Here is a 25,968-nt window from a genome sequence, read left to right on the forward strand (position 1 = left end):
TGATCTTCATTTCTAGCAGGTTGTTGTGAATGCTTAGATTAGAGCCACCTCTGGGGGACATCACCTTTTAACTCTGTCCCATGAGGGACATGGAGAGGTCTCTTTTCCTCCTGTGTGTTTAGGAGCTTGTAACCTGGGCCTGCAGTATGTGCCTGGTTCCCTGGATCCAGAGAGGAGGGTGTTTAGGTGCAGTGTGGCAGGAATACCCCACTTAGTCCCATTTCTTATTTGCGTCAAAAGCATTTTTCTGCATGCCAGCCTTGGGTTTACCCTGGGCACCATGGTCTCCATGCGCCAGCCTGCAGATAAGCCAACAACAATGTTATCTGGATTCCAGGCCCAAGCAGAAATTATTTTCTGGGCATTGTTGGCCTCTGCCAGGCTCTGGGTGGATCTAGGTTTAGATAGTTGCTGAAAGGGCACAGGGCAGAGCCTAGCACCCAGTAGGCACTCAGTGAATGCCCCTGGAATAAAACAGTGTGTGGAGAGATGAGGGGAAGTGGCCCAGTTACACCAGATCCTGGTGGTTCCAGTGGGGCTTTTTACTGTGTAATTGTGGGTAAGGCACCTGACCTCTCTGAACCTTTTATATGCCAAGAGGATTGAATGAGAATTTGTAAATTGCAAAGTACTATACAGACAGAAGGTATCGAGGGATGGTGGCCATGCAGAAGAGCTACTCTGCACTAATGGTGAGAAAGGGCAGTGTTGCAGCTGTTGAAGAAGATGGCATATATAAAAAATTGACCCCAGTTTCACTCCTGGGTACCCACCCCGGGGTACGGAAAGCAGGGTCTTAGAGAGCTGTGCTGTGCTCATGCCCCTAGTAGATTGTTAAAGTAGCCCAAAGATGGAAGCAATGGAAGTGTCCGTCTGTGGGCAAAGGGGCAAATCACACAGCCCGTGCTCTCAGTGGAATATTAGTTGGGCTTCAAAACAAAGAAGTTCTGATACATGGATGAACTTTGAGACACACGCTAAGCAAACTAAGCCAGGCATAGAAGTTCAAGTAGCAGATGATCCTATGCATGGTCCTATCCTCTGAGGTCCTCAGAGTTCTCAAATACATAGAGTCAGAAAGTGGGGCCAGGATGGTTAGGGTTGGGGTAGAGGGAGTTAGGACTCATGGTCCATAATCTCTCTGTGTGTATGTGTGTGTGTACCCATGTGCATGTATGCGTGTATGTGTGTATGTGTGTGAGCTCACTGATTGGCTAGACTGGCTGCTCAGCAAGCTCTTCCTCTCTTTACTTCCCCAATGCTGGAATTAAAGGCATGCTCTGCCACGCCCAACTTTTCCTTGGGTGTTGGGGACTTGAACAGCTCCCCAGGCTTGCACAGCATGCACTTTGCCTTCTGAGCCATCTCCCTACCCCCGGAACATCAGTTTGATATTAGATTGTACCCTTAAAAATGCCACAGTGGGAAATGTTACTTGTGTTTTTTAATGACATTTTTAAGTCCACAGCCACTATCTTCCTGTATAGTTTATTGTTAACAAGAATTGAGCCCTTCCCCTGTCACAGCTGAACCCTGAATAATGGAAATTCTGGGTAAATCCTCAAGTAGTGATGGGGGTCACGATGAAGTCAGAAGAGGCAAGATGGAAAACCAAGCACCTTTGTTCGAAAGTCCTGGAATTGCTCAAATTTCACGCAGCCCTGGGGGAGATGCTCCGTGATTGCAAAATGACCCATTTTCAGCCCTGCTGTAAAGATGATCACATCTTGTTAGATCTGTGCCTAGGGGGTGGAAAGTGAGGACGGGCCCTGGGGCTGGAAGCTGGGGACCTACTAACTTTCTGTGAGTTTTCATCTGAGCCAAAGAAAGTCCCACTCAGAGGGAGTGACCCTCAGGAAAAAGCTCGATTCCACTGACTCACTTTGTTTGTTGTGAGGTGAGGTCTTTACTTTGAGGCCCTGACCTGTATAGAACTGACTGTATAGATCAGGCTGTCCTTGGTCTTGTAGTGATCCTCCTACTTCAGTTTCTGGAGCAATTAGGACACGTGTTTATTGATTATTGGTGCAACGCTTTTAAGGAGCGAAAGATCAGTGAGTGTGTTATTCCAGTCCGGCTGTCTGCATCTAGTGGGTTTTAGTATAGACTGCTCAAACTGGAAACAGTGGTGTCTTGTAAAACCATCTATGCTCGGGGTTCTGCCTCATGTGGGCTTGGCCAGAGCTCCCCAGAAGGAGTCTGAATTCACATATTTTGATACCTGTTCACCTACAGAGAAATAAGAGCCCGGGACCACCCCCAAGGAAGTGGATTAAGTGGGAATTCCAGGCAGATGTGGTGGCCACCCTTTGAATGGAGAAAGGCCAGTGCTTGTGAACTACCTGGAGAGGTTTTAGTTTCAGGGAGGAAGTGGGCAGGCAGGGGGTAGGGTGGGGTGGGGGCAACTGGCTAGCAAGCTCAGGCAGAAAGCAAAGTTGAACAGTGTTCACAAATGGGCTCTGAGCATGGTCTACATGACTCTGAGGCCACATGCTATGTTCTGTTACTGGATTAAGCCTTAAGCGTCAGTCAGCTGCTTTGCCATCACCCAAAAGCCTGGAGGGAGGAGACAACAGCCCCCTTCAGATTCTCTTCCACCAGCTTGTCTTGAGATTACTCTACTGCCTCTATCCCAGGATGGTCTTTAAAATACATAAAGTCACCTTTAGATGCACCCCTACCTATGCTTCTAGGCACCCCCCTTCCCATTGTATTAAAAAATAGCCACATGGAATGGTTTCTAGGCTGCCATTCTAGAGCTCAGGCTGATCCTAATACTCCCTGCCACCATGGCATCCTTTGAGGTTCGTGGTCTGAGCAGAGGATACTACACAGAGTTGATTTCCACGGGAGCAAGGTGCTCAGATACTAGCCTATGGGAGGAGGTAGCTCTTGAGGTTTGTTTCTCAGGGGCTCAGTGTGAGATGTCAGGAAGAGCTCAACAGGGTCTGGGTTCTTGACAGTTGTGTTGCTGGACCAGTGGCGGGGACTGGGTCCTGTGGAGGAGCTGCCTTACACCCCAAGGGTGCAGAAGGGTGCAGATTGCCTGGTACCACGCTGGAAGTGATTTCCCAACCCTGCCTACTCTGAGATGGTGGCAGGAGGTGGTACACCCTTAACCTTACACTAGTCTGAGTTCTCACATGGGCAGTACTCGCCCTTGCTCGCAGCATAACAGTGACATGAAGATGGATGTGATTGATCCCAACTCACTCAGACATGCTATTGCACACAGTATCTTCTATTAACGCCTAAGCAAGACTAGAAGGTTCTATAGGCTCCCCCACCCATGCATGGTAGGCAAGAGCTCTACCACTGAGATACAACACCATTTGTCCTTGTATTTTAAGAGCTTTTATGAATTCTTAAACTTGGTGAGGGTGGAGGATAGCAAAGGACTTGTCACTCTCGCTGTCCAGTGCTTCCTGGTTCCCAAGAGGCAGCAGCTACCATCAGTTTTTGCAGCCTTGAGATTTCTATCACTCCTAATACTCAGCTCGACTTAATATTCTGTTCCTTCCTGTTCACTGCTGAAGCCACTCCCTATGGCTGCTTCTTTCAAATGCCAAAGGAGTTTTAGGCAAGAACGCCCCAGATAAAACGGTGGGGCACTGTAACTGTGCTAGGGCTGTGCTCTCATTGATCTCTCTGTCATCTGTATTCCTGTCCGTTGATCTACCATTCGTCAGGTTTAAACTCAGATGTGCTTACACACATACGCAGAGATGTAAGCACACATAGCTCTGGTCATTATGTAGACATTGATGGCACTTCCCCTGGCTTGGAATCTTGCTCACTGAGTCCCCAATCTGCATTCCTTCTGCAGGGAGCTGTTCTTACTCTGGTATCTGCAGAGATACAACATTTAAAATTCTCACAACAAGGAACTTCAATGCTCCCATCCATTAAAAACCTACCTGTGAGGATTGAGTTGTCTGTATTTTTGTTCATTTGTTTGTTTTTGTTTTTCAAGACAGGTTTCTCTGTGTAGTCCTTGTTGTCCTGGAACTAGCTCTGTAGACCGGGCTGGCCTTGAACTCAGAGATCTGCCTGCCTCTTCCTCCCGAGTACTGGAATTAAAGGTATGTGCAACCACTGCCAGGCAAATTGTCTGTTTTTTCTGTCAAGTTTGTGTGTCATTTTTGCTGCGGATCTCTGGTATCCTCCTGAGACTGACAGTGAGTAAGGAAGAAAAGGCAGCAGGGAGAGCCAAGGCAGCTCACACAGCACAGGAGCTGCCTCTTAGCACTGTGGCCACCCGAGGCAGGCTTTACAGAGTGACCACGACCCTGGGAAGGAGTGGCATGATACATCCCCTCGAGTACTGGTGGACAAGTCAGGTCCAACCAGAGCAGCATGACCTTGGTTAGGGACCCTCCCAGGTCCAGAGGAAGCCTTGCCAAGGCCACAGGAGAGAATGGGACCAACTTTCAAGCCCTCTACATTTATCAGTGGGAGACCAACTTTGGTGGTCAATATTTAGACTCATCTGGAGGAGGGATGGCCTTCCATAGGTGAGCGATGAAAAATTTTTGGGTCTCACTGCCAAAGACTTGTAAAGACCTTTCCAAGTCCACAGATGGCGCTAGAGAGATGGCGTAGTTAGTAAAGCACTTCTGTGTAAACATGAAGATGAGTTCGATCCCCAGATGTTGTGGTGTGAGCTTGTAACTCTAGTGATGGTGAGATGCGAGGCAGAGAGAGCATCCCTAGGCAGCCAGCCTAGCCTGCATGGTGACGTTCCAGGCCGATGACAGACTGTCTCAAACTAAAAGTGGACAGTGTCTGAGGCTGTCCACCAGAGATGGTCCTTAGCCTTCACCACATTTGTGTATACACGCACATACATACATACATACATACATACACTCACCCACTCACCCACAAACTTATACAGACATATACAACTCAGACAGACATGGGGCTCAGTTCAGTGGTAGGCTTTGCCTCAGATGCCTGTGGCCCTGGCTTCTAGCCCCAGAACCCCTCCCCAAACAACCCCATAGGTAGGTAGAGTGGTATCAGGATGACCCACACACCCTAGGTGGGAACTTAGCTTTGACTGTGGTGTGATGTGTGTTCTCCTGCTCCAAGCTTTCAAGGACACAAGAGACTGCTATCCAGACTTCAGGGATCTCAGCCAGTGCACCTATGTGTTCTCTCCGATGAGGGGCAGTCTCCTGTGGTTGCCAGCCAGTTACCTGTGCTTTTCTGGGATGTAGAAGCCTGCCCCTGACTGGTGCATGGAGTGGCCTACTTGGGTTTGTGTCAGGCAGAAGAGGGTTCGAATCCTAGCTGGGAACAATGGCAGGATGTAAGCTCCCTGCACAGAGTGCAGCCAGGACCCAGGTCTCTAGTTTGGCAAATTAAAGGCTCTTGTGGGACATTCAAGGAGCTGAGACGTAGGGCGGGGCTCTGCTCTGACGGATGCACGGCAGCTTTGCCTCTGCTGTGTGTAGAATGGTAACAATGGGCTGGGAGGGGCTGAGGGTAGTCCCTCAGCCCTCAGGAATGCAGACTCTCACTTGGCTGGACGCTTTGACCATGGACAGGGATCCAAATGAGGATGACAGTGAGTAGAACCTCGGGAGGAATGGGCCATCTCTGCAGGGAGCACTGAACGAGATCTGGCTCCACATCACTTGCCTTCCCTTAGCATCTGTCTTGATATCTCTTCCTTCCTTTTTTCTTTGCTTGGGAAAGACAGATGGTGGCAGCCAATAGTCTCTCTATTATATCCTTTAGAGCAATGGGCAGAATGCCACAGTTACCTCAAGGGCATCCCCCTTCCTACTATATGCCTTGTCCATGTTTGTCTCTCTTTTCTCTAGGCGATAGTGACCCTCCCTCTCCCCCTAATCCAGCCAAACAGAAGCCTGACCCTCAGGATTCTTCTGTCTCATTCCTAGATGAAGTTAATGTACAACATTACTGCCCAAATCTTTATATACACCCTCTTGTCTGTCACAGTCCTGGTCACCCCAATCTGTCATTAGCAGGATAGAAATACAATGGGACCGAAGGGCCGCTTAACCCAAGAAAGGAAACAGGTTTCAGAGGAAATAGACTATGTTTACATGAAAGAACGTTTGCTTCCTGACTTGGTATAGGCAATGTAGTGGTGATTGGGGTGGCAGCAGGTGGAGAATTGGGAGATATCATTTAAATCCTGGCTCTGAGTTAGATTGACTGTGTGGTCTTGGGCCAAGACACCTAATGTCTCCAAGCCTCCATTTCTCCGTGTGTAAAAGGAAATTGGACCAGGAGATCTGAGTGTGGGGACCATGGGGTATGGGTACAGTGTCATTGAATTGCTTTCTAGGCAGGCGACGAGGGTCTTGCCACTTTTCTGGGAATCCCAGAGAGGTCTATGAGCCAAGTATGTCTCCACGGACCCTGGGACTGAAAATCTTCTCATACCCAGTGGCATCTTTTTTCTCTAAGCTGCAGCTCTGTAGCAGACTTGCAGTTTACAGATGGCACGTCCCTTCCCACTGTTTAGGCTAGCAAGTCAGGTCTGGATTCAGATCCAAGCTCTGCCTCCAGATTGCTGGGTGACTCAGCTCAGCCCACTCGAACTCTCTGGACTTCATTTTTTAAGGCTATGTGGTTTGAAACAGAGAGCCGAGGGACCTAGGGGCGGGGGGGGAGGTGTTAGGAGAACTGGAGGAAGAGAGGTCTGAATGTCTCTTTAAAGCTTAAGCGACGATCCAGTCACACACACACTCATGCACACATGGGGTGCTTTGCACACCTTACACTCGTATGTGCCTACTGAATGCCTGCTCTTCTCAGTATTCTAGAGGAGCACCCATGCATGAAGAGGGTGAGATGTGGCGTGTGATGTGATGGGCAGGTGTGCATTGAGATCCCGGTGCTCTGGAGAGGATACCACTGGGATCCCGTTAAGACAGAGAAGGTTCTGAGCCAGAGAGAATAGCATTGGGAAAGATAAAAGATGAGAGGGCTTCTCTCTTAACTGTGTTTTCTTCTACAAGAACCATTCTTTTCATGCAAAAGAAAATTAGTTTGTGACTGGCAAGCAGACTCCACCTCTCCATCTGTCTTTGCAAAGCATTCTTGGCAGCAGATTACTTGGGGACTTGGAGACAGATGCTGAGGCCCTGGGGACAAGGAGGCAGGGCTTGAGCTATGAGCACTTCTTTCTGCTCTGCCTGTGTGGATTGGTGGCCTCAGGTTGAACCTCTGGGCCTCATTTTGCAGTTGCACGAGTGGGAAAATGCAGCAGTCTTGGCGTGGGGAGGCCACTTCTGTGTGAGCTTAGACAGTGCCATGTGCAACAGGGTAAAGTGCTCAGCCAGACAGGTGCCCCCAAACTCACCCCAATGCCCTGGGGACAGTGTGGCACACTGTAGGTGACCGCCATAGTTCTGCTGTGCTCCTCCCGTGGTAAAGGAAATGTGCTCTTCTGGGGGTCAGCCTGGAGTCCTTTCTTGTTTGGGTGGAATGGGGGTATAAATTTAGCACTGAGGTACCGGGACAGCCCCAGAGGTCAGGGTGGCTCCAGGGTGATGGATAGGGCTTGAGTCACCCACCTTCCATTCTTCCCATCATCATGTCCCTTTTATTTGGTATCTAGGAGGTCACTGCAGCCACATGGCCTTTCTCTGTCTTCCCTTCAAGGGACAGAGATTGGTGCCCTAGTTGACCCAAGGTTGCCTGATAGCCAGGGCCATCCCAGGAGACAGAAGTGGCCTTTCTCGCTACACTTGACATTTTCCTTGTTGTTTTCTAGTTTAAAGGAACACACATCAAGATCAGCCCAGGGAGAGAGTGGCTTTTATATGCCAGGCTCAGGGACGGAGGCTGTCACACACGGTCCCATTATGAGGGCATCAGTTTCGATCTGTGTGACACTTGGGAAGGCATGGCATGTTGGAGAGCCCAGGACCATAGCTACACACAGCCATGATGACCCTTGATCCCTTTGACTCTGGGACTGGCATATACTCAGCCCTGACTTTAATATTTACTGAGCTCTTGGGAATGACAATGGATGGACACATGTGAATCCTGGCTCAGAAAAACCCCCATTCCAGCCTCCACCTTCCTGACCCTCTGAGAGCCCTTCCCTACAGGTACTATTTCCATCAACTGGCTTATGAGGGTCCAAGGAAGGTGGCAAGATACAGCTTAGCAGGCAACCTGGATGCCCACTTTGCTCCCTACAAAACACTGGAGTGGGGCAAAGCTACACTTATCTGTCAAGGTGTGGCTGCTTTCATGCCTGCAGTGACACCCAGTAAGCGAGACTGGGATTGTTAAGCCTATGGAGTCCAAACACCTCTCACCCACCTCTTTACAGAAGACAGCGGCTGACCCTGGCTGCTAAGCATTTTAAATCAGTGAACTCATTCAAAGCAAAACCTTTCGAAGAACTTGGGACCCTGCCACTTCGTATCACAGCCACCCCCCTTCCCACTGAGAAGGGCACTCCCTCTAGCTACAAACCCACCCCTGCATGTTTTCTACCTTGAAAAGAAGGCTTAGAGATACAGGTGGCTTGTCTCACTATTAGAGAAGAGCCTTGCTGACTTGGAGGGTGTCAGGGAGGAGTGTTAGTCTTTAGGGCATTCTTTTTCTCCCGTCACTGTTCCCAGCCACATTTTGCAATCTTCAGCAACCCTGAGCCCTCCCTTCCAGGAGAACCTGGCTGCTCTCCTGGAGAATGATACTGTAGTCAGAGGCTGCTTGTTCGCTTCCTGGTCACCCAAAATTCCGAAATAATCACACAGAAACTATATTATTTAAACCGCTGCTTGGCCAATCACTTAAGCATATTGCTAGCTAGCTCTTATATCTTTGGCTAACTCATTATTATTATTTTATATTTTACCATGAGGCTCATGGCCTACTGGCGAGGTTCCAGCTGGTAGCTCACACCTTTCTCTTTCTTCTCTTTCTCTCTCTCTCTCTCTCTCTCTCTCTCTCTCTCTCTCTCTCTCTCTCCCTCCCTCCCTCCCTCCCTCCCTCCCTCCCTCCCTCCCTCCCTCCGTCTCTCTCTCTCTCTCTCCCAGCCTGGTTATATTTTGTCAAACAACTGGCCGAAAGCAGCTTCTTTATTCATTAGCCGATAAAAGAAACACATATACAGAAGGACTTCCCATACCACAAGACCTGGTTAGCATTCTGTTCACCACTTATATTAGCCTAGAAGGAATGGGCCATAAAATTTAATTTTGGTACAAGTAACAATCTAGAGGGTTCTCTGATGTTTGTCCTATAGTGGGGGATCAGAATTGTGTGTGGTGGGGAAGCTCTCTATCACTAAGTCACACCCTCAGCCCAATCCAGGGTTTAGAAGAGGCCCCTTCTCCAAAGAATGAGGTGTTATGTGTGTACCCACTCTCGGTTTTCAGCTTCCCCTGAAGTCGCTGCAGATTCTGCCCCATCTCCTTGGCTGCTACAAAGTTTGGCACTATCATCTTGGTGTCTTTATGGCAGGTGTGGCTGACCTCAGTTTTGAGGCTGAGAGTCCTGTGGCGCCCCCTGATGAGCTCCTGGAAGGACTGCCCAGCTATGACTGGCTTCTTCAAGGGTGTGGTGAGTCAGAGTGGTCATGGTTCCTACAACTTCTTCCTGGGGCTCTTGCTGGTTGGGGGCAGATAGATCAGTGCTGAGATAGATCCCATTTCTCCTAGGGTCTTGAGAAGTGTGGGGAGTGGGATTTGATAGAGAGTAGGCAGTGTTCTGTGATGCTGAACCTTCTGCTACCCAAACGATGCTGGTCTTAAAATCCTATTCTGTTTGCTGGAGCCAGCCCTTTTTACATTTCTTCCCTCCTCCTCCTCCTCCTCCTCCTCCTCCTCCTCCTCCTCCTCCTCCTCCTCTTCCTTTCTCTTTAATAGTACAAGCTGGCCTTAGGACTCACTTTGTAGCCCAGGCTAGCCTTGAATTAGCACCAGGGCAGCCTTTTCTTTCACTGCATCAACACCTGTTCTTCTAAGCTGGGATGATGTCTTCCCTCCCTCTCCTCTAGGAGGACAGGTCTTCTTTCCATCCCTAGAGTCCCTGGGAAGGTCTCAGGAGCCTGCATCTTGGTCCTCAGTCCTGGAGCATAGGTGAGTCTCAGTGCATTTCCACATGCTCCTGTTGCCCCATGGGAACTCTCTTTGGGAATGCTCTGACCCTGCCTCCGCCATTGAAAAACCCTCTGGCGACACCCACTTTATCCCAGACTCACTGAACCAGATCTCCTTGGGGATATCCCCTGGCAATCTTCAGAGTGTTGGGTTCTTCAGCAGTAGAAACCACAGACAGTATCAGGGCTTTGCAAACTCTGGACTCTGGGTCAAACCCAGCCCCTAGGCTGTTTTCTGTGAGTCCTGTGATACCAGAATCCAGCGACAGTCATTTGTGTGTACATTGTCGATGGTGCCTTTGCCCTGCCACTGCGGAGCTCAGTAGACCCATGTCTGTCTGGTTCATGCTGCTCAAATATTGACTCTGGTTCTCTGTTGCTGAAGTCATCCACCCCACCCTCCCAATCTCTATCTTGGCGGGGGTGAGGGAAGATGCACACCCTTTTTGTTTCAAGTAGACTTGTCACAGAGCTCTGGATTCCAATCAGCTCTGTGCTGAAAGAATGTGGTGAGGCCCCCTTCCTAAATGCACCTTTGTGGCTTAGCATGTGGCTTGCCTAAAGGAGTCTTCTGGAGTCCCTGTAACTCTAGGTGCGTACCCTTCTGTTCTGTATCTGCTTCCCGGTCCTAGCATGAATTGAGTGGCTAGCTCTGTTACTCATGTGGGACCTTATACCAGGCCTGGCTGTGCTGGGAGTGGTGAGATTTAGGAATAGGGAGCAAATGGCTTTCCTGGCATCAGGGAGACTGTGCATGTGGGAAGGAGGGAGGTAAAGGACAGAAGGCTCCTTACTGAGGTGTTTTGGGGAACGACATGGTAAGGAGGTGCCTGGATCTCAGGGAGAAAGCTTTTCCAGAGAAGGGGCTGGAGAGGACCCACTCCATCACACTCAGGCTGTGGCCTCAGGATCAGCCCTCAGCTAGTTATCATGCATGCTCACGGCTCTTCTGACAAAGATCCGGGTCCCCGAGGGAGGGGACCTCATTTAGTCTGTTTCTACCTCCTTAGGACAAAGTAGCATCATCTCTAGGCCTCAGTTTCCCCCATCTGTAGAAGCAGGGCTATTCATCTGAAACAGTTTGGTGATGAGATAGAGTAGTAGGAGGAGCAGGCGGCATCCCGCCACTGGCTAGCTTAACCCCCGAAATAACCACACAGAAATTGTATTAATTAAATTACTGCTTGACCCATTAGTTCTAGCCTATTATTGGCTAATTCTCACATATTAGTTTAACCCATTTCCATTAATGTGTATTGCTACTTGACTGCAGCTTACTGGCATGAGTCAGGAGAACCATGGCATCTGCCTATCTCCGCTTTCTTCCTCCCAGAATTCTGTTCTGTCTTCTCCGCCCACCTAAGGACTGCCCTATCAAAAGGCCAAGGCATTTTCTTTATTCAACCAATGAAAGCAATGCAAATACAGAAGGACCACCTACACCAAGATAGCCTGGAGGCTCTTGTGCCAGAGACTTCATCTCCCGCTTTCCCCCTCACTGAAGAGCTTTGAGTAGTGATGGATCCTGAGGGCTCCAGCCTTGTCGTTGGCTTTATCCCTTGCTAGCCACAACTGCATGGACCTTTGGGAGATGGTGGAAAGAGTTGTGGTCTCATTGGAGGAAGTAGGTCCCTGGCTCCTTCCTCTTCTCTCTGCTTCTTGTCCTCCAGGGCAGCTGCTCTGCACCCCCACAGGCTCCCCCCATAGCTCTCTGCCTCACTGTGAGCTCAGAAGCATGGAGCCAAGTGACCATGGAGACTGTCAGCCCTAACTCATTTGTGACCATGGAGACTGTCAGTTCTAACTCATTTGTGACCATGGAGACTGTCAGTCCTAACTCATTTGTGACCGTGGAAACTCTCAGCCCTTTCTCATCATCTTTCCTCCCTTTAAGTTGGTTTTCTCAGGAGATTTTTTTTAAATTCACAATTTAGCCTCTTTCCTAGGCCCCATACTTGGGCTAATGTGGGTTTTAGGCTTTCAAGAATGTCCTACCTACCCTGAGCACCCTGTCACGTGGTCCCTTTGGCTAGATGTCTCCTGAACTGACTCTTAGCACAGTCAGGCCTTGGATTCGTTGCTCTTCGGGCTTGGGTGTTCCCCTATACACTAAGGGACCAGTTGTGGTGAGCCCACAGGCCCCTCCCAGACCTCTGCTCCTTTGTCCTCTTTCCAGCAGAGTCCCTGTGGTGACTGAGGAGGTGGCCCGGGAGGCCCTGGTCAGCTTCGTGAATTCTCAGTGTTGCTACAGCAGTGCGGCTGCTGGCAGCATCATCATCCAGGAGCTGAGACAGCAAACCCTCTGCAGGGTAGGGAGGCCATACCTGGGGACCTGGGGACACTGAGCCATGGGGCATTGGTCCTGGGGGTGCATGCAAACAGTCTCTTCCACAACTTCCCTATTTTGTATCTAATATCAGAACATAGGAATCTCATCATGATGGACAAGTTCACGTGCACTAGGAATTGTGGAAAGCAGATAAGACCATGTCAGGCTTTCTTTCCCCCTGACCTGTCCATCACAATGCAGGGTTTGTCCACAGAGACTGGAGCCAGTACTGGGGATTAGGAGAGGCTGAGATGCTTGACCAAACACATATGGTTAGATGTGGTGGATCTAGGGTTCAAAGTCAGGTTTGTCAACCAGAAGCCTAGGCCTCCTTGCATGCTTCCATGAGGCACAGACTGACAAGGGACCCTCTACTCCCCTGACCCTGGCTAGCCTCTGTGTCTCCCAAGTCATGCCTGTGCCTTGGAATTGGGGAAATCTCACCTCTGACCTTCAGACCATAGATGGTGCTTTGGTCTCCTGCACACACGGGGCCCTGAAACAGAATCTCAGGGCATACTTGCTAGTGTCAAACTTTTACTCCAAGAAGACACAATTAAGTGGAAGTCAGCTCTTGAGAGTGGATAGGTCCTGGATGTAGAGAAAAAAGGGACCAGCTTGCAACCCTGTGATCTAGGCAAAGAGCTGACCTCTCTAAGCCTTTATTTTCTCCAACGAGAGAAAGAGAGAGAGAGAGAGAGAGAGAGAGAGAGAGAGAGAGAGAGAGAGAGAGAGAGAGACCCAGGTGAGGCCCAAGGTCCCTTCTCACCCTAAGTCTGTGCATAAGGATTAAGGAGAAGGACCTTGTCATGAGTCAGGGAGTGCTTGAACAGGGAACCTGGGGCCTCCATGGACCATGGGCTAGTACTGCCCTGTACAGGCTTTGTCCGGTAGAAGGTTCCCATGTGGAACTTTATGGGGAGTTGCGATTGCACTGGGTCCTGGCAGGGGTAGTCACACTTTTGTTCCCAGAAACCCATGCGGGTGGAAGCATCATCTTTTTGCAGAATAGTGCTGTCACCAGGAGCGGCCAGCACGGCTTGTGATGCTCTGGTGTTCTCATCTGTAGTATCGCCTGGAGACCTTCAGCGAATCCCGGGGCAGCGAGTGGACATTTCAGCCCGTCACCAGTGAGTGAACTGTCTCGACTCGGTTTGCTTGGAAGGGACAAGGCTGGGCCTGGGGGACCATCTCAGGACTTGGCTCAGTCACTAAAGCTGAATCTGATGCTTGTCTTTGTTGGGGGGAGGGGTTGTCTCAGTTTCTCCACTTACTATAAAACAGTGGAATGCCTTTTATCTTAGAGACTCCCCAGTACTGACCCCGGAAGGTAATTCTGCCCCAGAATTAGTTTGCAAGAGGCTGAAGAAAGCCTAGCATTTGACTTTGTGAAGACAGCATTGGGCTTGGACATCCACCTAACACCCTTAAATTTCTAGAACCTCAAAGTCCTCACCTACTGTGCCCTCCCACCTTGCACTCTGCAGTGCTCTAGAGGCATCTCTCTTTTTTTTTTCCTGGGATGATTTTTGTTTTCTGCTGTCCATCTCTAGTCCATTCTTCAAAACTCAACCTGATGTCACCTTCTCTAGGAAGCCTTCCAGGATTTCTTTTTCCTCTTCTCTCTCAAGCAGAATGCACAAGCCTTTTGAGTTTTCCAGGCCCTTTATGTATGCTTTCAGTGTGAGAGCATGCTGTCTGGAAGAGGATGGGAACGGGGTAGAGGGTACGGTAGCGATGGTTCCTGCTCATTGGTCCTTCAGTGCCTATCCTGTGCAGACATCTTATACACAAGCTTCAGTTTAATTGTCACTGTAATCCTACATGCTAGGTGCGCATTATTCATCCCCATGCTAGAGATGAGATGAATAAATTCCAGAGAGGTCAAATCACTTTCCTAGGATTTCACAGCTGGGAAGTAGAGGAACCAGGATTCAAACCCAGGTTCAAAGTGCTTAACCTCAGAGGGCAGGGGGGCCCTGTACCCACTCTTCTGCAGCCCAAGCTCATGATGTGCACACCAAAGAGGGGGAGTCATGCTGTTGGGTGGAAACACAAAGGTTTATGCCTGGTGCCTTTTTCGGTCCTCACGATGACCCCTTCTGTGTCAGACCACTCGGTGGATGGACCGCAGAGAGGTGCCTCTCCCAGGCTCTGGGACATGAAGGTCCAGGTGCCTCCGATGTTTCAGGAAGACACCAGAAAGTTCCAAGTGCCTCACTCCTCTCTGGTCAAGGTAACAGCTGATTGGGTCATCCGTGTTGCTCACTAAGTCTGTTTCTCACCTTCTCTGTGCTTCACCAGGCTTGCTCCCAAGGCCATGCCTGTGGTAAAAATAAAACCCAACTTAAGAACAGCATGTATCTTAGGGAGGCGACAGGGCCGTCACCAGCTGGAAATAGCAAGTGACAACATTCCTAGGGCAACTGTGTACATGCGTGCTTCCTTGCTTGGTTTTTGCTTGAGAGTAAGGTAAGTAGTGGAGGACTCAATGAAATTGACACGAGCTCAAATCTGAAATGCAGCTGGTAAATGACTTGCTGAGCAAGCATAGGGCCTGAGTTTTTATCCTTAGCACACAGGTAAAAAGCTGGGTGTGGGGGCTTGCACTTGCAACCCCATCATTGGGAAGCAGAGACAGGAGGATTCCTGAGCTTCCCTGGCCATCCAGCCCGACCAGAGTGGTGAGCTGGAGGCTCAGAGAGAGACCTTGTCTCAAAAAGTAAGGAGGGCAGAGACCGAAGCAGACACTTAAAAGACCTCTGGCCTCCATATGAGCTGTGTAAACACAAGCGTACAATCTACCCCCCGCCCCCACTTCACTGAGCTTTTCCTTGGATGTCAGTAGGAGAACAGTTTTGATGTCTGCTGTCTAGAAATCTGTCTTAGCAGGAAGTGTGGAAACCTGGTGTTTGACTGACACCCCTATTCTCTTCTTATCTGACAATTGGCTGTTTTCTCATTAACACTTGATTTAAGAATGTAATTTGACCACTTGAGTCCTCAAAGTAACCAGACACAGAGGCGCTGAAGGGGGTCACGACAGCATTTCGCTCATTTCTGGACAACACAGAAACTATTTCCATTTAGCGACAGAGTGTGGCAGCTAGCTCCTTGCCTTTCACAAAAGCGTTGTCCCTTTCATGTGTTCTCGAGGCCCACGTGAGTGGGTTACTGAGGCAAGACAGCCTTTGTGGTTTAGTCTGACAGGAAACCAGAGCGTGAGCTAGCTGAGGGCTCACAGCATCGGCATCTTACCACGCGGGGAAGCCTGAGCTGGGCGGGGATGTTCTAACCTGAGACCTTGGGTTGGCATTCAAGGCTGCTTTGTGTCTCCAGCTACTTGGAAGGGTCTTTTTCGCTTATATTTCCCATGGTAGTCTAGGGTTGGGAGAACGAAGCCATCCAGGATTTCCTGTCCTCCTTTCTCCCAAGCAGAATTATGAGCCTTTTGAGTTTTCCAGGCCCTTTCTGCTTACATTCAGTGTGAGAGCATGCTGTCTGGTCCTGCTTAGGGACCTCCACCCAAGGAGAACTCTTCCCTTTCAGGAATGTCACAAATGCCACGGGCGTGGCCGCTATAAGTGCAGCGGCTGTCACGGGGCCGGCATGGTGAGTCATGGGTGGGCCCTAAGAGTAAGTGATCCTGTGTGGGTGTTGGGGTGGACTTAGGGATGGCGGGGCAGGGAAAGGGTCTAGAGGCTTCTGCACCAAGTGTCACCTCAGTGAAACATTTTCCCTTTCTAAGTCTCCGGTTTCCCATCTGTGACTGGGATAGTCAGAATGGGTGTCTCCCGGAACCCTCACTCGCGCTTTGATGGTGCAGTTTAGGAATTTCTCCTCTTCCTCATCATAGGCATTGAGGATCTGCATAGGGCTGGGCCCTGCCAGCGGATGAGTCCTAGGGCCATGCTAAAATGCCTTCCCAAGGAACGATGAAAACATCTGTCCCTTTTCCCAAGGTCCCAACCACAGACCCAGGCACAATTCTATCTAAGCTTATTCTGGAGAGCCAGTGAGTGTTTTGGAGTTCTGAGGGCTGCTTATAAGGGTGTGGATGTGCCTCCCTCAGCATGCTGGCTCTGAAATGCCTTAGCCAGCATGTGCATAGATGGAGTCCCCCTTCCTAGACCTAGATACTCTAGCACCTCCTTGAGGCAGAATTGCCTATAACAGGCGGTGGAGAGTAACATGAACTGAGGTGAGAATCTTGTGACCCTCCCCACCCCTCTGTGAGGGGGTGTAAACTGTCAACAATCTCAGTTTGGATGAACTTTTGCAAAGGGGGTACAACTGAATGCCCAAGGATGGTGGATGGTTGCTTGACTGTGAGGCCAGACTCGAGACAGAGCGCTCTGTGGAGGACAGCCATCAGCTCAGGGAAGTGGACGCAGAGAGGTGAAGTTCAGAAGGCTTGGGAGGTGAGGTAGAAGGGGCTGGGGTTATCTGCCCAGGCTGTTGCAGCACACCAAGACATCCTGGGTTTACAGAGGCCTGACTGCTGGCTCTGGAGGCTAGAAGTTCAAGCCAAGGCTCCCTATTTGGGTCTGCTCACCAGACACATAGTGATCGCTTGCTGTACTGGCATGCCTTTCTCTCCATCCAGACGCCTGCTGGGCCCTCATCTCTCACCTGCTCACAGTGGGTCCCAGTGGGCTGCCCCTGGCTTTTCTTTCCTCTCCGTGTGTCCTCCTGCCATTGGCCTCCTGGGCCTCTGCAGTCCACCCCTTCCCCGCCCCACCACCTTGTGATCTTTTTGTTCTTTCCTCCCAGCTGGCTCCTTTCCTCCTCTCCCTTCTCCCCGAACTTGCTTTGAATGCCAGGAGTCTACCCCTGGGTATTTTCCTAAAAATGACCTGCCATCACCCTGGTCTTCAGTCACTATGCTCCTGGCTCCTTCCAGACACTTGTTTGGAGGCAGGTCTTGGGGCTTTGGAGTAGGGTCAAATCAGAGAGAAGAAGCAGGGATCTATAGACATGAAGTCTTGGAACCCTGTGCCCTGCACCAATTTTCAAGCCACAAACCACAAACCCAGGGAAGGAAGAGACCTGGGTCCAGGTCACAGGGTTGGGTTGGAAGCTGGTCCCAGGATGGCCTGGGCACTGCTTCTGAGAGAGACTTCTTCTGAGTCTGGACGTGTCCACAGGTGAGGTGTTCGTCCTGCAGCGGTACCAAGCGAAAGGCCAGGCAGCCCCGGAGATGCCATATGTGTTCAGGATCCGGCAGGCGCAGGTAGGAGTATGTTTGCAGTGGGTGAGGGAAGGCTCTCTGTTCTTAGGTTTCTTTCTGGTCACTGCGCAGCCAAAAAGGCCATGGGTCACTGACCCTCTCATCACTGTACCGCCAGAGTCCGTGCCTATTGGGTGCTCTTGGACTTCGTGTGTGGGTGAGCTTGTTTCAGGGCCTGGCATTTCAGGAAATCATCAGGGCAGGTGTGAGGAGATGGGGCGTGGAGAGGCACTCAAGGAACACCAGCGGGAAGGGCCAGTTTAAACTCTGAGCTCAGGCTCTGGGCAAAGCATTCTTTATATAACGCAAAGCAGGGCCTGGCTGTAGGAGCTGCTTAGCAAGTCGGTGGACCGACTAAACAACCCAGAACATTCCATCTCTGCCTTTGGGGCTTTGCATACAGTGGGATGTGATGTCTTGGAACTCATGTCCTCTCAATATGTATAAGCCTTGGAAGGGAAACAGAAAACTACAAGGAGTGAAAATGTCTAAAATTAGATTAGTTAATGGCCAAGCCTCACTGGCCAAGGGTTACTGTACCTTCTACCATGACTAGTAAAGAATGTCTTTGGGTTAGAACATTCATTTATTTCATTTTTCAAGTATAGAAACCCAGCTCAAATTGGCTGTGGCAAAAGAGTACATTTATAGGCCCCAACAACTGTACAGTCTAAGAAGTTATTTATGTCATGGTATCAGGTCTGGCTAGATCCAGGTGCTTAAAGAGTGTCACCAAGCTGGAGTGGTGAGGGGACCAGGTTAAGCACTCTGGTGGGAAGGGACATTCTTCTGAAGAGTTCCCAAAACATTCTAAGGTGGTTCTCCTTGTATTGACTTGGGTCCACGTTTGTGTTGGCTTGGTTGCCAGACAGATGGAATGAGGCAACCAGCCAGGCTGAGATCCCAAGCTGGCCTCAGAGGTGGGAGCACAAAGCCACGGAACCAAGTGGCTTGGGGAGTATAGACTCCTAAAGGGCTACCCTAGCCCAGCTGTCAGAGGAGGGAGAGGGTGACAGTGGGCAGGTATTTGTCTTCTATTGGAGAGGGTTGGGGCAGGAGCCTCTGGAGACACAGGAATACTGTTCACTGTGACCACAGGTGCAGCACCTGCTCTGGGAGGGGGAACAAGACATGTGCCACCTGCAAGGGGGAGAGGAAGCTGGAGCACTTTGTCCAACTGGTCATCATGTGGTAAGTGACACTCAGGGGCCAGGCCTGGTGGAGGTGGGGGGTTGTTGCGGATACAGAGAACCTCCTCCTCCTGGGGGCTTCTACCTGGTCCAGGAGGGAGCAGCTGTGGCGGGAGAGAATGCAGGACGGTTCTGGCTGAGCTTACTTTTATTCTCATTTTTCAAGCTACGACTCCTACTACTTTGTGTGAGTGTGAGCATGCTTAGATGTGGAAGTGCGTGTGTACACGTGAAGGCACTTGGGTACCGTGGCCCTCCTGTAGAGGGAGTCGCTTCTCTTTCTGCCATATTAGATCCTGATATTGAACTCAGTTTGCCAGGCTTGGCAGCAAGCGCCTTCACCCCCTGAGCCATCACCCTGGTTCTAGCTTTGAGTTTACATTGTCATCATCACCTGCCGGGGCAGCAGCCACGAGGCCCATGAATTCTGATGTCTGGGATAAAATCGTGTGCATGTATCCCCAAGGTCAGCCATGGATGTGCTCCTATTACGAAGTCCATGTCCTGTCCCTGGCCGGGATAAATGCTAGGCAACCAAAGGTACATGGGGACTGGCTGTTGTAATAAGAGCGGCGGAGCTGCGTCCCCGGCACCCGGCCGCCCGCATGGCTAGCTTATGCCCCGAAATAATTACACGGAAACTGTATTCTTTTAATCACTGCCTGGCCCATTAGTTCCAGCCTCTTATTGGCTAGCTCTTACATATTGATCTAACCCATTTCTAATATTCTGTGTAGTACCATGAGCTGGCTTACCAGGAAAGATCTTAACCTGCGTCTGTCTGGAGTGGGAGAATCATGGCGACTCCTTACTCGGCTTCTTTCTCCCAGCATCCTGTCTGTTTACTCCACCCACCTAAGGGCTGGCCTATAAATGGGCCTAGGCAGTTTCTTTATTATTTAACCAATGACCTTCCTCCATCAACTGGCTCCTTGCAGGCCAGGGCCCTGAGCTTAGAGAGGCTGTGCACTAGCTCCAACTGCCAGTCCCAGCCCCCGTTCACCACTCTGCTTAGGTGTGATGATCAGTGATTTGTAGCTGGGGCCGATTCCGATTCGTTCCCTCCTCCAGGAAGAACAGCCTGTTTGAGTTTGTGTCCCCACACCACCTCCACTGCCCCGGGGAGCTGCTTGCCAAAGCCAGAGGAGAAAACCTCTTCAGGGACGAGAATGCCGTGGTAAGAAGGTGCAAAGAAGTTGGCATCCCGAAGACTAGCTGGAGCGTCTGGCCCTCTGCGGGCTTTAGGGCAGATGTGTATGGTAGGGACAGAGCTGCCCAGACAGAGATGAGGCCCTCGGTGACTCTGAATGGAGTCTGGTGTCAGGGCCACGAGGTCATCGGCCCCCTACCCAGGTGGGTAGGATATTGAGAGGACGTGGGAAAGGGCACCGGGTTGCCCGTGTTATGAGCTTAAGGAGGAGCTGTAAGGGAGGCGGGGCTTGTCTCCACGTGGAGGAAGATCTTATATGGGATATTCCAGGGTCTGAGTCAATGCTGCATGAAGCTGCTAACCTGCTGCTTGGTGTTCTGCGCCGTTCATTTTGTGTCTACCAGTCACACAGTGGGAAGTTTCAATATTGGTGTGATATACATGAACCACGTGTGTTAGTCCCGGCTTTATCTAGCTCAGCACACGGTAGGACCCCAGAAGGGGTCTTCTGGCAAACACGAGTTGCAGGTGGAAATGTAGAATCTCTGCACCCCTCCCTTTTGTCCTGGACTCCCTGAGTCAATAAACTGGTGAATGAGGTCTAAAGAGTTTCCCTCAGCTTGCTGCGTGGCCTCGGAGCCTTTCCCCCATCACCCTCTGGGCCTACTCTTCTGCCTAGTGGAGTTGGCCCTGGGATCTTCCATAGCTTATGTGGGGGTGCTCTGGGAGAGAAAGTGAGGTGCTCTGTTTGTCTCTCCCCAGGTGTACCCAATTGTGGACTTTCCCCTGCGGGATATCTCTCTGGCCTCCCAGAGGGGCATTGAGGAGCACAATACCGCTCTGGCCTCCCGGAGTGCGCGCATCCTTCAGCAGGTGAGGCAGGGAGAACTGAGGACTGAGGATGAGGGCTTGGCTTGGGGCTGCTTCTTTGGTCACACAAAAAAGGCGGGAATGAGGCTTTACCTTAAGAAGTGAGGGTGCAGGAGATCAAGAGCTTGGGAAATGCACAGCTCAAGAAACTTCAGGGTCGAGGCAGTGTGCTGGAGTTGGGGGCCAGCATATCACATTGAAAAGGCAGGAGGGACCGTCAGTCACTGGGAGAGAGGACTGGAGATTCATTCACAGGAAATGAGTCCTAGTGTGATTCTAACCCCCTCATATTCAGAGAGCAGGAAGAAACCCAGTCAGTACCCAGATCTTAGGCCGGCGCACTAGTGCATTTGGGAAGTTCCTCTGGTGGCCACTAGGTGGCAATGGAATCATCATCTCTGCAGCATGGCAGAGCCATAGTCTAGAGCTCTTGGGGTCTGGAGAGATTGCTCAGTGAGTAAAGTGCTTGTTGCTCAAGCATGAGGACTTGAATTCAGATCCCAAGGTCCCACATAAATATTCTCTGTAGTGACACTATTCCCGGGGGTCCTGGCCGCTCTGTGAGGTTCGCTGCCCAGCTTATCTGGTTCAGTGAGGGTCTATGTCTCAAAGAAAAGATTTCCAGTACTGACCTCAGGGAACACCCAGTGCTTGAGGTTGGTGATGGGGAACCTTGGCCTTTCAGGCAGGGCTTAGATTCTGGGTCTTCTGCATCCTCACGCAATCCTGGGGCAGCTGGGGCATCCTGGGCAGCTAGGAATCCTGGACAGCAGGGCATCCTGGAGCAGCTGGGGCATTCTGAGGCAGCTGGAGCATCCTAGGGGCAGCTGGGGCATCCTGGAGCAGCTGGGGCATCCTGGGCAGCTGGAGCATACTAGGAAGATGGGGCATTCTGGGAAGATGGGGCATTCTGGGGCAGCTGGGGCATACTAGGAAGATGGGGCATTCTGGGAAGATGGGGGCATCCTGGGCAACTGGAGCATCCTGATTCAGTTGGGGCATCCTGAGGCAACCGCTTCATATGTCTTCATGGCTGGTTTCTTCCCTGACTGCTTCTGTGGGCTAAGGGTTTCAGGTGCTACCCTGTGGCACAACATGCTTTCGTTTCTGTCTTTCCCAATGAGCCCCACTTCCTGTTCTCTGCACATCTCTCCTGCTGGAAGGAAGGAGAGAGAAAGCAAGCATTCATGTTTTCAAATGAACTGAGACCACCTGGGATCTGGAAGGGGACTAAAGTGAGCTTCAGGTACTCCAAACTCTATTGTCTCCCAGGGTCAGGTGGTCACCTGGGTGGCCCTCTGAAGATTCAGTCTCCACTCAGCTCTGTGTCTGCACATAGCAGGGAGCTCTCAGACTGTTTATCATCCAGGCATTTACATGGAACCTTCCAGCTTTTCAACATCATAACAAGAATCTGAGCCAATAGTCTCTGTGGTATATCCCCTGGTCCAATCTGAGCCTCTGGGTTATTCATATAAATACAAGCCCAGAGACTGGAAGGAATTTCTTAGGAGCAGCAGTTCTTTTATTAGATATTCTGGAAGTTAGTATACGCTTTTGGGGACCTGGGGTTGGCGACTTGGGACCTTGTCAGTAATCCAGACACTGCAGGACACACCTAGTTGGCACCTGTTTCTTAGTTCTGGCATTCTCCGGAGGTTTGACCTAAATCCCCCTCCACTGACCCTTAGTGTCTGAAAAGTCATGAGGTTGGTTCTTATCTCAGGTTGGGCTCTTCAGAGCAGCCCCGTGAAATGCCTATATGAGTGTCATTTACTGAGGAAAGGGTGCTTGAAGGATCGGGGAAGAGCTGAGAGGGAAACCAAGTCAGTTACAAGGCAGCCTCAGTCTGATCCCAGTCTGATTCCAGAGTGGCTCTGAGCTTCAGTCATGCCCCAATGCCAGGAGGCTGGACTGCTGCCTTCTTGGCACCATCTGCCCTGGACATGAAAGGTAGGCTCTATAGCTCTCAGAGTTCTCTGCAGAAAACTGGGCTATGGGGATCGGTGGTCAGGTCTGGGGTGGGTGCAGCAGCAGGCTGTCAGGAAATGGGACTGGGCAGGGACAGATCACCCACTGGTCTCCCGGGGCTTAGGCATTGGGTGGAGTGTCATGGTGGCTACCTGAGTAAACCCACAGTCTGGGCTTGGCCACCTGTTCCCAAAATGTGAACTAACGAGATGAGGAATAGGCAAAAGCAGCAAAAGATTTACTCGATGCAGCATGCTGGAAAGAGGCATGCGTAAAGAAATCTAGTGACTCCCTACCTCCAGGTCTGCCTTTGGAACCCCGACAGGCTTAGGTCCTGGTCAAGGTGTGGTCCCACGCATCTCTAGCCCACCTCTTCTGCAAGGTGCCTGACCCCCTGTGTGACTCCTTGGGATCCACTGTATCAATAGTCTGCCAGGAGGGACATGAGTGCCTGTTTAACATAGCGCTCTAGGCCTGCTGTGACAGTCTGGCTTGAGTAAAGGAGTCCCAGATGGGACATTATCTTGGGCATGGCAGGAGGCTTTAGGAATACTTGGGCTTGAGGGACAACATGACTCGAGCAGCTTGCAAACACTGGTCACTGTGGGGACCATTATACTCACAGAGTGGCCAATGAGAGTCCTTTCACAACATGTTGAACTAAATGATATGGCCTCTAAAGCCTTTCTCCTATGACAAGCTAATCTCAAGCAACATAATCCACCGTGGAAAATCCTGGAGCTGGAAAGAGCAAGGCAGGAGATGTGCACATTAAAAAAAACGTATTTTTATTTTTAAGGGGACAGAATGAGTGAGGTTACATCTGGGATTCTCTTTTCTACCTGGCCTTTGGTCCTGGTTTGATCCCAATTGAGCCAGAGGCAGTGGTCTGTGACAGTGTTTTATCCTTGTTATAGAAGATGGGGGAGTGGAATCTAGTCATGAGGAGGTGGCAGCCACCACAGTGAGCACAGTTCCAGCAGTGCAAGTGGATAGCTAGAATCATCTCCATTGTGGAGTACAGCCAAGAAGCAAACAGACAAGCAGTCAATTACAAGAGGACCATCTTCTGAAGGGCTGAGGGCTTGGGTGGTTTGTGGGCTTAAATCCAGATCTTCTGAGCACACAGTGGATAGAGGCGGGGATGCTGCTGCTTCTTGTAGAAGGGTCTAGAAGCCAAAGTGTTCCTGATCTTCTGCCCAGGCCTCTGAGCAGCAGCCTTGGCTCCTAATTTCATGTGTCTGTTAGTCCTTATTTACAAGGTTTTGCATATCAATTTTGGGGGGAGTGTTTCGGCTTCTGCCTTTGATTTCCAAAATGATCATTTGTGCCATTGCTTTTAGCTGATGGATATGAGTTAGTTTTCTGATTTCATTTGGCACCCCAACTTTGAAAGAGTTTTGACCTCATTCCACATATAAGAAAGTCAAGGTCTGAGAAATAGAGCTCAGCACCACACAGGAAGGGTCATGGAAGTTTCTAAGCCTGTTCCTGGGCAGTGTCCTATGCTCCTAGGTCTTCCTCCAGGGCTCTGCTCTGCCCCAGCATTCCTTGGGGACACAAGGGCAGTTAGAAGAGAAATCTGAGCAACCATCTGATGGTTTCTGATGGGAAGGGCTTCTAGAGAGTGAGGAAGGTTTGGCCCTTAGCTGTCACACCATTTTCTTGGGTTTGGGATCCTCTGCCCGAGAGTGGGGTGTGGAAGCAGCATGAGCCAAAGACACAGGGCAGACCGCAGAGATGCCCCAGGGACATGCTACTTTAACATCTGGAGAAGCCACAACTGTATACCAGCTGTGCGTGGCCCTTGCCAACAGCCAAATAGTACCAGGAACTAAAGGTGACAGGCACCCCCTCCCTCCACCCCAGAAGCCCCACTTCCTTCTTTAGCATAGCTGAAGGATTTGAACTAACTACTCAGAGAAGGGGCTGGAGTTGAGGTTCTGAGGCTGACTCTGTGAAAGATCGAGAGTTCTGCTCCCTCTTCTGGGTGCGGGGTGGGGCGCTGTTTAGGAAGAGGTGGATGCTGGGAGGAGATCTGAGCTTGACGAGGGGACTGCTAAGGTGAGGGGCCCAGGCTTGCAGTGCTTGATGTTCAGGACCCAAAGTCGCACGAGCCTTTTGTTTTCCTATCTACCAAAAGGAGAGCATTTGAGAAAGACTCCTCTGAGGCTATGCTGACACACAACTGTGGTGGTGGCGGAGGGACATCTGGCCAGATAAGCCTCACAGAATTTACCAAATGCTGGCATTTCTCTGACATTTTGTCTTAAAACCAAAATCAAAATCAATAAGCCACTCAAGACATCTCTCTGCTGGTTTGGATGTGAAAGTATCGAAAACAACTTTGTTCTTCACCCTCATCCAGTAGCTCATGGAGACATTTGTGCTTCTGGAAATGTCTTGGGGCTTCCTTGAGGTCCCCTGAGGATACCCATGCCTCACTTCTAATAACAGACAGTGACTGAAGATAAGTCAGTTTTCCCAGAACGTAGACCGTGGGAAGGAACAGTGATGGGCAGTTAGCTGTGAGCTCGACACATCTAGGATCACCAGGCTGTTGTCTTGGATTGTGAGATGATAAGATCCATCCACTGTGGGCAGCGCCATCCTGTTGTATTGAGTCCTGGGCTGTGTGAGTGTGGAGGTGGATGACGAATAGGAAAAGGCATGCATTCCTTAGCTCTTTCAAGTTCCTACATCAGCTCCCCTCTGAGATGAGATGGGCAGTAACGTGGAGTTAGGAGCCCAAATGAACCCTTTCTCTCCTGCGTTGCTTTTGGTCATGATATTATATTACAGTGTCAGAAATGGGACTAGCACAGGAGCGCAGCAGGAGATCCATCCAGATGGTCAGCTCTGGACATCCTGTGCACCCAGCTCTGCACGTTACCCCACAAGCCTAGGGAAGCTGATGCTGCTTCGTAAACAAATGAGAGACTAGTGTGTGACTCTGTGTTTGGCCGTTTGTTTCCTCAGCGCCAGACCATCGAGCTGATCCCCATCACAGAAGTTCATTACTGGTACCAAGGAAAGACTTCTGTCTACTACATCTATGGCACCGACCACCAGGTGTATGCGGCTGACTACCCTAAGCGATACTGCTGTGGATGCACGATCCTCTGA

The 25,968-nt window shown here is 50.5% G+C and overlaps 1 protein-coding gene across 2 annotated transcripts; it reads left to right on the top strand.

The window, feature by feature from the left end:
* The first annotated feature begins 5,544 nt into the window (after window positions 1-5,544).
* Ssuh2 (ssu-2 homolog) lies at window positions 5,545-25,968 on the top strand. 2 transcript variants are annotated; one of them, XM_057790163.1, is made up of 12 exons: window positions 5,545-5,572; window positions 9,466-9,564; window positions 10,001-10,082; window positions 12,279-12,411; window positions 13,501-13,561; window positions 14,543-14,667; window positions 15,981-16,043; window positions 17,579-17,664; window positions 18,760-18,852; window positions 19,923-20,028; window positions 20,764-20,874; window positions 25,822-25,968. In XM_057790163.1, exons 1-12 carry the CDS (start codon window positions 5,545-5,547, stop codon window positions 25,966-25,968), a joined length of 1,134 nt encoding a protein of 377 aa, XP_057646146.1. The 2 variants fall into 2 exon arrangements, with proteins under 2 accessions (XP_057646146.1, XP_057646151.1); XM_057790168.1 differs by having other exon boundaries at window positions 12,282-12,411.

Source organism: Chionomys nivalis, chromosome 1 (assembly GCF_950005125.1).
Source record: "Chionomys nivalis chromosome 1, mChiNiv1.1, whole genome shotgun sequence".
NCBI lineage: Eukaryota > Metazoa > Chordata > Mammalia > Rodentia > Cricetidae > Chionomys > Chionomys nivalis.